General features: G+C 39.0%; 1 protein-coding gene across 1 annotated transcript in view; it reads right to left on the reverse strand.

Annotated features, from left to right (window-relative positions):
* Positions 1-14,379, reverse strand: part of ARHGEF38 (Rho guanine nucleotide exchange factor 38) — a 627,494-nt gene that overhangs the window by 368,359 nt on the left and 244,756 nt on the right. The window contains exon 4 of the mRNA XM_044061308.1: positions 11,308-11,455. Within this exon, the coding sequence (XP_043917243.1) occupies positions 11,308-11,455 (148 nt within the window). The remainder of the gene's footprint in view (positions 1-11,307; positions 11,456-14,379) is intronic.

The raw sequence follows: 14,379 nt of genomic DNA on the forward strand, positions 1-14,379 counted from the left end.
AGTTTGTCTTCACCTTCAGTAGCAGACTATGGATCCTGGGCCAAGCTTCTTTGCTGGACTGCCCTTTGATCTTGTCTCCTTGATACAGAGGATGTCCAGTCTCCTCCTTGCCATCATGCCATCCACTTCCAAGCTGCATCCTGTCAGTGACCCTATAGTCAGTGTAGCAACTCAGTATCTTAGCGCACATTTCATTGTCAATTTCTTGTTCCATTATAAGCGCTAGTATAAGCTCCTGCTTATTTAGGTACTTAAGACCTAAGCACCACTACAATAAAACCGCAGATTGTTTGAAACTGGCCAATAGCAAGCGTGAATGTGTCCAATGAACAAGAAAAGCTGAACAGCGATTGTTTTGATACATGGAACAAGTCACATATTTATTAACTTCTGAAGTTGTAGAAAGGTACAGCAACGATTTCAAACTAGCTTACTCAAATTTCTGAGAACCTTAAAGCCCAAATGCCCAAAGAGCTCATGAAATGACTGGTGGTATGCTGAAAATGTACAAATAAGCTGCCATCAGTTCTGTAGGAATGGTTAAGTTGTTTCATAGGTTAACTAAACTCACTACTTGTATGCACTGCTGCTTCCATTTTTGTAGCTGGGACAGTCCAAAACCGAATAATGGGGACAAAGTAAGACACAGAATATTTAAAAGAACTGACACCTGATGATGTTCAGCACGGTAGCTGAAATGCATCAAACAGCAGAGATTGATGGGAAGCTGAGTAACTGAAGAATGCACAAGAACTAATAATGTTACAGAAAAGAAAGGAAACTAATTTTCCTTTTTTGGTGTATTGGTTTTGATACAGCCATTTAAAGATCCATAGACTAAATCAAGTCTTAGGTGAACAAAAAAGAAACAAAATGTGGAAAAGCACTCAGAAAATGTACCAATAAATAATAAAGAGTGCTTGAGATAAAACTGAAGCCAAAACAAGCTATATCCAAATCGTTTATTCAAATTCACACAAAGCAGCCGATGTAAGCATAAACGCCTTTACACTTCTATGGAGACAAAAACGCAAGTCTAATGTGTAAAGGCGTTTATGCTTACATCGGCTGCTTTGTGTGAATTTGAATGAACGATTTCGCTACAGCTCGTTTTGGCTTCAGTTTCATCTCAAGCACTCTTTATTATTTATTAGGTGAACAAAGGACTGTGATTTGCTTTCTTATGGTACTAGTTCACAAAACAGGGAGAAAAGGAGAGAGACACACGCAAAAAGAAAGGTGGTTGTGTGTGTGTGTGTGTGTGTGTGTGTGTGTGTGTGTGTGTGTGTGTGTGTGTGTGTGTGTGGGTGTGTGTACATGTATGCACATTTGTGTTATACACACATGTGAACCAGCTATTGAAGTTTAAGACAGATTCCAAGCAATTTCTCTAGCGTTAGTGAAAGACACAGTTCACACACCTAAAAATCTTTTTTTTTTCTTGTGGGCCTTACTTTAAGTTCACATACCTTAAAAGGACTTAACACCTTTAATTAGTAAGACAGACGTAAAGTAAATAAGCCAATAAACAGAAACAACAGTAGTAATAAAAATAATGATTATGGTTCAGTTGTTGAGGATTTTTAATGCTGTTTTGCAGAGTAGCTAAGATGACATGGCTTGAAGAAAGTTAATAGAAAAATGAACTTCCAAGCAGAGACCTTACCTTCACAACAGATACTAGCCATTTGGCCAACTAGGATAACCTTTTAGTAGTCAGTTTACTAAAACTAGGCATAACACCACTAAGCTGCAGACTATAAATATCTAAATTAAGCAAAGGATGGATGATGTTTTATTAAAGGCTGCATGTGGTAAAACCTTTTCCCACAAATGAGAAAATAATTGAAACTAGCAGAAAGTAAAAATATTACAAATAATGGATACAGAAAAGGAAGTAAAGTATCCACCACATAAACAAAAAGATAAGAATAAATGTGCAGCAATGAAGCTATCTGTATTAGAAAGCAGATTGTATCTTACATTTCTCACAATGACATAAACTCACAGATCCTCTAACACAAGGGCTCTGTTATTTGCCTGAATGAAAAAAAAAACAAAATTGTTATTCTCTGCATCACTGGCAGACTAACCTACTGCACCGAGTAATTTTCCTTACACAGATTTTATCTTTACTCTTTTAGTAAGGAGGTGCATATATGTCCTTTACACAGTCAATAATGCTTACTTTGTAATAACTTGGCTGACTTCATCTGATGAGGAGAGCTATATCCTTGACACAGCTCAAAAGATTAGGTAATAAAAAACAGGAAATGTAAAAGTTATGGCACATATGAGAAAGGTGCACGCAATTGCTAATGATGATAATTAAGTTGGCCTATTCCTGCCCAACCTGCTATGCAGGCTAAGATACTTCCTTTGGCAAAATGCTTACTTGTCAGATGTTAGCCTTGTAACAGCCCCAGGTATATGCTGGATCTGCTATACCTGGGATGAACACCCTTCAAATCCCTACAGCTATCGGCCACATGCCAAGATTTAACTTATATGTCACCAAAATATTTTAAGATGACAATCAGAATTCTGAGGTTGTAAAAGTCAGGCACACTATAATGTCATTCAGATGATGTACAGTCTTTACAAAAGGAAAACCAGTAGAGTTTTATGCGGTATTTGTGGGAGACTACATTTTAAAGGCCATATTAATTATTTTTGCCTTCCTCAATAGAAAAGAAAAAGCATAATGTAAGAGATTTGGTGCGTTCATTTAACACCATCACACACCATTCATTTAACACCATCACACACCATTCATTTAACACCATCACACACACAATTCATTTAACACCATCACACACCATTCATTTAACACCATCACACACCATTCATTTAACACCATCACACACAATTCATTTAACACCATCACACACCGTTCATTTAACACCATCACACACCATTCATTTAACACCATCACACACCATTCATTTAACACCATCACACACCGTTCATTTAACACCATCACACACCGTTCATTTAACACCATCACACACCGTTCATTTAACACCATCACACAACGTTCATTTAACGCCATCACACACCGTTCATTTAACGCCATCACACACCGTTCATTTAACACCATCACACACCATTCATTTAACACCATCACACACCATTCATTTAACACCATCACACACACGCATACATATAATCTCAAAATACTGAAACATGGAATTTCACTATCTCAAGACTATAAAGCCGAAAACTCACAAACCCGAAACCCCAAAACCACGAAATTCAAAATCGCGAATATTAAAAAAACTACACCACACAAACAAACACAAACCTACCTCCTGACACTACAACAAAACAAAACACACACAAACACAACAAAACCAACACACACACCTATCCTTCCTATAAGCAGGGGGGCAAGCATCCCTGCACACCCCTGCTGCTTATATATACTAACTCTGAGGTCGCACTAAACACCGAAAGACAGTAAACCCACCACCACACATTCTACACATCCACATCACATACATACAAACACCACCACTCTCAACACTTCCACACTCTTACCTACCTACTCTAACCCACACCTAAAACTCCCCAGCACATTCACATACACACAAACCCTCCACACAACCCTTACAAAACATAACACTTACCTAACACGCCATCAGTACTACCGGTTCAACATTTCCGAGTTTGATATTCTGCAGTTTCTAGCAATTGCAGTTTCGACGCTTAGGTCTCGAGATACTGAAATTCGACATTTCAGTATTTCAAGATTCCAAAGTGAACCCATATATATATATAAATATATATATATATATATATATATATATATATATATATATATATATATATATATATATATATATATATATATATATAAATATGTGTGTGTGTGTGTGTGTGTTTGCATTTCTGTGTACTTTAAGCAGGAAATTCATTCTGCAGTTAACATGGCTTTGAGCTGCTTGAAAGTCCAAAAACTGTAAAAATTAACAATGGGTAAAAAAAGATGTGGAAATGGTCTGGTAAATTCTATGGAATTTTGTTTCTATATTTTACTGCAAATAAATTACAAAAAAGAGCAAATAATAACATAGATCAAACATAATATGGCACTAACTGAGACAGAAATAATTACTTGAAGTAGGTTATGAGTGGACACACAGAGAAAAGGACACCAAATATTTAGCATGGAGGTATAAGGAAAAGTAAAGAAGTTTACCGATAATGTATACCGAAAATGATCCTCCTGGAGGGTGTTTGCTTTGATTTATTCTCATTGATGGTGAACCCCAAGGAAGTTAGAAGGGTGTTGACAAAGTGGAAGTCCTGGAGCAGGTTTTCATTGCACTCTGCCTGAATGAGGCAGTCGTCCAGGGAAGGGTAAATCTGCATATTTCTCTGTCTGCAAAATGCTATGGCCGGGGCCAAACATTTGGTGAAAACCCTGGGAGCAGTAGATAAGCCAAAGGGAACAGCAGAGAACTGAAAGTGCTATGAGCCTGCTTTGAAATGCAGGAATTTCCTGCAGGACTCCCTTATAGGGATGTAGAGGTAGGCATCTTTTAGGTCCAGGGTCACTAACCAGGCATTTTTTATCAGCATAAGTAGTAGCTGCTGCAAGGTTAGCATTTTGAATTTGGGGACCGCCAGGGAGGTGTTCAGGATGGACAGATCCAGGATGGGGTGCCAAGTGCCCTCCTTTCTGGGAACAAGGAATAGCCTGGAATAAAAGCCTTTGCCTGTTTGATCTGTGGGAACAGGTTCTACTGTCCCTGGTATATGAGAGTTTGGACTTGTTTTAATGCCTCTGCCCACTGGTTTGGAGGTAAGTCTGGGTACCCTGTGGGAATAAGGAGTTTGTTGAAAGCAAATTTGTATCCCTGAAAAATTATCTTTAAGACCCATTAGTCCTTTGTTACAGACAGCCAGTTTTCTTTGCAGAAGGACAGCCTTCCTCCAAGCTTTTGATGGGAAAAAGGAGGGCAGAGGGTGGTGTGGGAGTCATTGAGAGTTTTTTCCATAGGGGGATGGCTTAGAATTCCCTGCCTTAGAGGCAGAAGTGGTCCAGTGTTTGGGACTTTGTTGTCCCTGGGATAGGGACCTGGGTAGCCTGTCCCTGCAGGGCTTAGCTTGCCCCTGTCTGCTAGGGGCAGGAAAGGACCAGTGCTTAGAGGGAAAATCCCTGATGAATCTAGGAGGTTGAACTGAAGGAAATATTTTACTGTTTGCATAGATTTTGCTTTGTCTTCCATCTTTTTAAGCACCTCTTCTGCTTTTTCCCCAAACAAGCAGTCTCTATCCAAGGGTGCATCAATTAATTTAGACTTGACATGATCAGGTAGAGGTTGTTTCTTCAACCATGCATGTCTCCCAATGACAGATCCTGACACTGCTGCCCTGCTACAGGCTTCTAGGGCATCATATTCACAGTGTAAAGAGTGCTTTGCCACTTGACAAGTGGAGTGCAGTAAATCTGCTAACTCCTTAGAATTGGCACAGTCAGGAATGGTAGAGATCTTTTGCTTTAATAGTTCCAAAGTGTGCTGTTGATGTTTTAACATATGGAACTGACAGCTGAGAGCTCTGATAGCTAAGGTTGCAGAGGTGTAAACTTTATTACCACATCTGTCCAGAACTCTGGCATCCTTATTAAAAGGTGTAGGATTCTTTGCAGAAATAGCCCTGGCTCCTTTAGATCCCTGTGTATTGACCTTCAGGTCTGCAGAAGGATTTCTGTACAGGTATTTGTGAAAGTCCGGTACTCTGTAATATCTGTCTGGTTTACTGGGAGCAGGTGGGAGGGTGTCAGGGGCTAAACTGGATTCATGGAAAACATCATCCACCACTTCTAAAATAGGGGGGATGGTCAGGGGTCTGTGCTGGGGTAGGTCTAGAAATTCTCTTAGCCTTTTCTTAGACTGAGGGAAGTCCTGAGATTCCAATTGGAAATGTTCCCTGAGGGTGTGGAGGGTTTCCCCAAAGGATAGTTCTTCTGGTGGGGAGGCAGAAGGAATGGATTCCTCTGCATCTGAATCCTCATAAGCAGTCAGAGGTTGCTGTTCCTCTTCAAAATCTGAATAATCAGATTCCTCAGAAGCTTGCTCTGTCAGTAGTTCAGGAGAAGGGTGTCTTTTCCTTTTAGAAGTTGTGGCTTGACTGCCCCTGCTAAGGGAAATAAGATAATTTGCCATCTTAAGCATTTGGGCCTGGGGTGGATGGGCGGGAGTAAGATGGTGGCTAGAGGTAGATTTTCTAGGGGTGGTCTGGCTTCTAGGCCTAAGGGTATTCATCAGTCTGAGGGAAAGGATAGTCAGGTGTGAAGACATCAGTTTCTGACTAGAATCGGTAGTGCGAGAGACCTCCTCGGAAGCTGGTGCCTGCGTCGCGGCTCCAGACCCAACCAAGGCAGAGACAACCAAGGGCTCTGAAGATTAAGATGATTTCTGCAGCATACTGGACTCCAAAAGGGTCTCAGTAGAGGCCTGCATAGCTATTGCATCGGGCATCAGAGGCTGTGAAAGCACCTCACTGAATTCCGGAGAACTAATGACCTGCTTAGCGGAAGAGTCGTCGGAAGGCTTAGCCTTGTGTGGTCTGTATCTATCTTTATCCCTACGTTTTTTCAGAGGCTCTATGGATTGTTGGCTGACAGACGATATTTGTGAAGATGGAGGACGAAAATACCTGTTCACAAAATGAGCTCTACAATGAATGATTCTTGCGTTAAAGAGGGCACAGAACCGGCAACAGGTGACGTTGTGTTCTGGGCCTAAACAAGTGATGCAGTATGAATGGAAGTCTCGGTGTGGAATCTGCTTTCCACAGGCAAGACAATTGTTAACTTTTCTGGACATCAGTTAGTGCAAGAAAAAGAGACCCCCAATGGGGTACTTAGCTTTAGACGTTTTCAGCGGTGATCCGAGCTCTGGTAGCGACAGACCGGCACACTTGCGAACTGCTTTTGCTACTGGCTCCACAGCAAGAAAGACTGATGTAATGGCTTCAGCTGCCTTGCTTTATAGCACTGACAACCTGACGTCAGTCTACAGGCTACTGCAGCAGACACAGAAAAACATTGACTCTGGTATTCGGGCCGGCGAGGGCTACCACAGCAGGGATAGGTGATGACTGCAACAGTGAAACATGAAGAACATCAACATATAGCTTTTCAAGAAGAGAAAGGTAGGCCCCACTTTACATTATTTGTTGCTGTATTCTGACCTTCCAATATTTTAGAGGGAGTTCAGCATTAAATAAAAAAAGAATAGTCAGTAGTTGCTAGACTAGGGAAATGATGAGGTTTTGAATAGCTGTGCAAGATCAAGAGAAATCTTATTCAGCTTAAGATATAATTTAGAAAAAACATTCAGAAAATTAAAGATAAAATCACAGACCCTTTTGCAAAAACAAAAGTTTGAAATCAGTGGTCTAGCAAAGAGTATTTATGACCTAAGGTTATGATTTCATCATTTATTTTCATCTGATAAAGCATTTACCATTCCACACGTTAATGATGGAGAAATTAAAAACAACCAAAAGTCAGTGAATAAAACCAAATCAGTTTATTAAAAAATTACATTATCAGTAAGTGCTTTTCTCTTTAAAGTGAGACTTTTTTAGATTCTAATCTTAAATAACATGACCCTCAGAACAAAACTAATTAGTCATTCAGTCTGAAGAAATCTCACTTTAGAGATGAAAGCGCTTACTGATAATGTACATTTTTAATAAACTGGTTAGGTTTTATTCACTGACTTTTATTTGTTTTTACTTGTAAGTTAGTTTCAGTTTTCACTGTTTTGTTTGGATAATGATGGAGAAATTAAAAAAAGAAAAAAGACTAGAATATTTGTGGAAAAAATTAAAACAATAGAGGAATGGAGGATGTCATGCAACCCAACATAAATAGTTGCCTTTAACTTGGTTTGATGAATTAAAGTAAGCAAAAAATATGCCCCTATTCATAAATGCAATGTATAAGCCCAGGTTGGTAAAAAAAACAGGGACAATTTGGATCACGCAAATATAAGACTGGAAAGACACTTGAAGGAAAAGAAGAAATATAAAGTTAGAGTTGAAACTTAAGAGTAAATTGAAAGATGCACCTTGGGAGAAATTGAGAAATGTTGAAAAAGTAGATGTGCAATAATTTATGCTGACATATTGGCAGGAAAAGCTATTGGTGTTAGATATAAATGAGTTTATAAAAGAAACATAATAAAAATATTAGTGTGACAATTACAGACTGCAGAAAAGTATGATAGATATTCTCCACAAAAATTAACATACCTTCTATTCAATGTAAACGACTATTACACAGGTGTGTTTAACCCCTTTAAGAACATTTAATGAAAAATGGAGTATAAATGCAAAACGCTGGAGATGTAGTTCTTCGAAGAATGACAGTGCACACATTTTTGATTCTATTAAAGTAGAGTATATTTTGGTGATGGCATGCAACACCTGGGATATGATATTTCAGGAAAAAATCAAAAATTGATTGAATGTTTACATATTTGTCATTTGATGTAACAAATGGGACTGTAGTTGTTGTTGCGTCTTTCGGCTTTTCCCGGTTAGGGGTCGCCACAGCAGAACTCTGGTCTGCTAATGATTGGCAGTAGATTTTTACGTGCCAAGTTGCCAGCCCTGACGCACAACCTTCAACGAAGGTACGCCCATTCACGCACGTCTCCACACAGAAGATGCTCTAGCTGAGAATCGAACAGAACAACGTCTTACTATGAGGCGTCAATGCTACCAAAGCACCACCACCGCATGGGACTGTAGTAATAGCTGGAGATAAACAATTTGATTCTTTTATACATTTTTAAATCCAGTATAGCCAAATGGTGTAAAACAACACAACATATACACAAAGTAACTTTGATAGTAACATGATGAAGTTAATGAGAAGAAACATGTATGTATGAAAGATGAATGGACAGAAATACAAGCTTTCATCAGCTTTGTTACGCCTTGTATTCTTTTTGTAAGGAACCTCTGAAGTCACTGTAGTTGCTGCAGAGGTCCCATACAAAAAGAATACAAGGTGTAGCAAACCTACCTTATGCAGAGCACCTTAAATCCCTTTCCCCTCTACTCAGTCTCCTATAGATTGCTGAGGGGCAATCTGTACCTGGCTTATAAGGTATGATGCCCCCCTCTGGGCTAGTAATCAAGAAGCCTGAATCCTCACCACTGACACTGGAGAGGGGCATTCACTTGGAACATAAATATATATATACACAATATTTTCAGATGCAGCTCTCTGCACCAAGCACAATTTCCCTTAAGAGCACACAAGAAACACACTCAGCTCTGGGGCTGGGTCTCTCTCTCTCTCCAGGCCCCCAGTAAGACTCCCCACTGGCACAGCTGTAGAGTTGAGTCCTCAGCTGAGTGTCCAAGCCAAGTTCTTCACCACTCTCTCTGTGAAACCAGTGCTCTGTGTCCCTGCTCCAAGTAGCTGGCACACACACACACACACACACACACACACACACACACTCTTTGAGATTTGATTTTCACACACACATACACACACACCTGGGAAAGGCTGGCACAGATTTACTAGCTATGCCTATCTGCCCAAACTATAAGGTAGTTAGTGCCACCAGACACTCCAAAGCTAACTACTCTAAGGCTCTTACAAAGGTACCCAATTATACTGAGTGAAATTAATACTAATACAAATGGTAGGGTTGACCAAATAGCAAGGCTTTCAGGAGTGGCCACAGTGTCGCCAAATAAATATAAATACTCTCAAAGGTTAAAATATTCTCTAAAGGACCAGCCACAATGAAAAGTTTAAATATATTTACTAATAAATAATAAAAGAACATGAAAATACTAAATATTTCAGTCACAGGAAATATTAAAAATAGCATGGATTAATAGATTCACACAGATACAGAAAAACAGTACTTAACCAATCTCACTATATTTTCCTGACTGCTCTAAAGAACTTACTATTCCCTGGCTATTTACTAAAGCAAGATAAGATGGAAGTAGGTATGTGGTCTTCCTTATTTGTCAGATTTCAAAAACAGAGTTCTCTGAGACTTCTGTCTCATCTGGTATTAAAACATCATTTTAGTCCTGGATTACAGAATTAAATCACATACATCTGGTTATATGACTCTGGTTCCCATACTACCCACTTTCCTAGCAACTAAACTAGAATCTAGCACATATGCATCAATAATATACACACATAGAGCTTTGCTAAGATCTGTATCAGCTTCTGGAAGTCATAGAACAATTTCAAACTTCCACCCTTCCAGAGTAGCAATTAGTTCACCACCAAGGAAAATACAGAAGGCTTCCTAGTACAGACATTTTGTCTCTGGATTCACTGAGACCTGTGAGATACAATATTTATGGCTTATACCAAGTAATTTAATTTCAAACTATTTTTCAAAGTTAGCTGGACTGAGATTAACCTCTTCTCTCCCAGTATAGTCTGTTACAATGTATTCATTTCAGTAGTTACCATATAGTCTGACATACAGGTATACTTATTTTTCTGTCCATCAGGACCCACTGTTGGTACATTTTTTAACACAAGCAACTTTACAAATACATTTTCAACACAAGTACCTGTACAAATCAGTTCAATATACAAATGACATACAATTCTTTACAAAACTTCAGCTAGCTTATGCTGGCATATGTTACCCCTACTTCTTCTGGTATAGCTAGCAATACCTCAAATCGTCACATAAGGCATCTGTAAACCCCACACTTATGAAACCTCCTACATATTCATAAGTCAAAGAGTACCAGAAATACAAGGTCCAGGGATGTGAATTTTGTCTGTGACTTAAACAGAACATGCTGGAAAGACAGATATGTGTCCCATAGACTGCCCATCCTATGCAATAGGCTTCCCATCCATGTGAAACTGAGTTTGTCTATTAACCAGTTTAAGCTCAACCTAGACCAGTGGATGGTGAATAGAAAATTTACACTAGGCCTGGCACCCATTTCCCTTATGGACAGAAGTAGCTTACAGATGCCTGGCCCTCAATGTCCTATTTGGATACAGGACATCATTATTCTTTCAGAAAAAAAAACTTGGTTAGGCTTAAAATGGCCCCCAAGTTGTTATCCTAGTAACAGTCTATGAATCTATAAGTAAATTACGAATGTCACTGAAGAGAAGTTGAATAGATGTAAATAAGTGTTTGTTATATTTTGGAAAATGATAATAAATACTATTTAAATGAAAAAAAAAGAAGAGCAAAATAATGACTTAAAGCCTTCAATACCTTACAAAAACATAGATGTAGACAACAATGAAGATCTGAATTAATGCCTTACTTTAATTGTTGCATGCATGTTCGTAAATGCACTTTAATGTTGTCATCTTTTTCATATGACTCAAGCAGACTGATGGCATCATCATGGTGGCGACAGTACACTTTGTACACTTCCTCAAGGGGTGCCTTAATCTGTAGGAACACTTCACCTAGAGATTCAATAAGAATGTAGTCAGTGGTTGTTAGATGAGAAGCAGCAGAAGCATGGCAGCAACACAGAGATTGCTAAGGATAGCCACAGTAGGCATTTGAGAAACATATGTGCAGTTCTACACAATGCAATATAAAGAATCCTCAGCAGTGAGACAGTTTAACATTGGAGACAACCTCTGACGTATACATACCTCCATAGACACACACATGCAGATGTGCTCTCTTAGACATGCATGCCAGCACAGGCATGCACAGGCACAAAAGCATGCACACACACACACACACACACACACACGTGAGTGCGCACACACACAGACACACGCTGACACACACACACACACACACACACACACACACACACACACACACACACACACACACACACACACACACACACACACACACACACACAAGTGCATGCACACAGTTTGTTTTGGAGAAAGTCAGTCTTACGTTCCTAAACTGAATAAGCATGTTAGGAATAGCTGGCTCTGGGTAATACATACCTGACCTTGTATAACATTCAGATGGCAGAGGTCTGAAGAGCAGAGCAGCCATTGGTGGTATCAAATGGGGAGGGATGGGAGTGAGTAGTTGATACCCCAGGGGATATTTCCCTGGGGACAGTTTTGGTTAAGTCTCACTACACATAGTTCATCTAGAGAAAGGTGTGATATCGCAGCTTTTGCAGGTTGGAACTCTGGGAAGACAAGTTCACTAAGACATGTAAAAGCATGCTAGCTGCTAATTGTGGATGTGCGGGAATGCACACTGGCAGTGGGTCACTGGATGCAGTTAAACAAACTGCACCATTCTTTCTAGCCATTGAATGTGGTATTATTAGGAGTATAAGAAAAATCAGCTAGTTCATGTTGGATACTGGCTTTGATCCTTGTCTTTTTACTGTACTGAACTCTACTGCTGTTTTAGGCCTCCTAGGAATGATGGGAATTAATGTACTTATAAGGGGATGGTTACAGCACAGCATGGGGATATATATATATATATATATATATATATATATATATATATATATATATATATATATATATGTGTGTGTGTGTGTGTGTGTGTGTGTGTCTCTCTCTCTCTCTCTATATATATATATATATATATATATATATATATATATATATAGTGGTCTAGCAGCAGTTTTGGCATGTACCACAATGATGGCTGTTAAAGCTGGTATAACTTACATCTGGAACCACAGTATTCATTTTCCTGCTTGCAAACTTGCTTGCTCATTTCTGCATTTAATGTACATCTTGTTACATAATATTTTACTATGAAAGTGCATTTTAATAGTTTGATACAGCCAGTCTAACGCAGAGTATTAAGTGGTTGTTATCATCATCCATATTGGCCATGACACTACACTGGCTTGCCGGGTAGAAACTTTGTGTATATCAAACACCACCACTACCATATGCGGTTCTTTCCTTTGGACCGGTTAACATATTATTAAACTGACTCATGCCACTAAGCAAAAAACATGTTTTGTGGAGAATTGCCATCCATTAGAACATACAACCAAACAAAAATTATCACAGCACAGTGGCATCCTATTCTTAAGACTTCAAAAAATTAAGAATTTTGCATTCATTTACGTTATCACAATTAACTAGATTATTACCACATTTGTTATTTAAAGAGATATCACAGATGTATGAATTTTGGATATTTCATATAAACTACATGTGATAGGTGTGTGAAAAGTCAATAATAAGCCAAAAAAATAACTTCTTTCAGAAGGGAAATTCAGTAGAAATTAACTATATCTGTACTAAAGCTGCACTGAACTGAGGCAATACTTTATTTTTGGCATTGTTTTCCTTTTTAGTAAATATGCAATATTTAGACATTTATATTAAGATTTTTTACATTTTCTTCTGTGGGAACTTCCTGGAGTTTGAAAAACAGAAAGCAACTTTCCTGTAGGGATGCCATCTTTTGCTATGTCTGGGACCTTCTGTAAGGAAATGTGAGATTTTGTAGGACAGACTACACTGCCAGCCAGTGCAAAGGACTGAACTTCACTTTTTTGTCAAAATAAAAGCTTGATCTTCTGGAATTCAAGAGTTTTTGTTGTTTCATGTAATTTTTATGTATTCCAGCTACATAATAGTCAATTTATGCAACTATAAGAAAACACATAGGAAATATTTTTGTCGCAAAATTTCAGGGCATCTGTAATTTTTCATGTTTTTTTTCACATCACACAACTGCCCATATAGGGACTGTCTTTAGTAAAGATAGACTGGTAACCTTACTCTCTTGTGCACACATCTGTAATGCTTGAAGCCTGATCCTGTATGAAGATGTTACTCTAGATCAAAGGATATTACCTAATGTATTATTTATTTGCATTTGTTTACAGGGAAAGTCTGACTGGGAAGAAAGCCCCTTTTCATAGGATCATAGGAGGTTACTAGGCTAATGGCCCTGAGGCCCTTACAAGCCTAACCAAGAGTTTATACCCAAAAAAGAAACCTCAGTCAACACCTGTCACCCCTGTCAATGTGGGACACATGTGGAACCCTGGGGCAAATTTATGGTTTTCCATCCACTCATCAAGTTCTGCTTGAAGAGGGTCAGCGGGGTACTCTGTTTGACATGCATGGGAGGTCTATTCCAGAGATGGGGCAGCTTCTGGGAGACAAACCTGTGTCTCCACCAGGTTTTGTTGATGTCATGTATTAGATTTTGACCTTTCAAGTGGGTAATGTGTAAGGAGTTAGACTTATGGATATGGAGCATCTCAAGTAGGGCAGGGTCTGATATTGTCTTGTTGGCGAGACACAGATCACCTTTGAGCAATCTGTATAATACTGAGTAGAGTGGTAGTGATTTGAGCCTGTCCACGTAGGACGGGTGTTGGAGGCCATGGATTCTCTTTGTGAGGTATTTCTGTGGCCTT

This window comes from Protopterus annectens, chromosome 2.part0 (genome assembly GCF_019279795.1).
Source record: "Protopterus annectens isolate FY-2018-M chromosome 2.part0, PAN1.0, whole genome shotgun sequence".
In the NCBI taxonomy this organism is placed as follows: Eukaryota; Metazoa; Chordata; order Ceratodontiformes; family Protopteridae; genus Protopterus; species Protopterus annectens.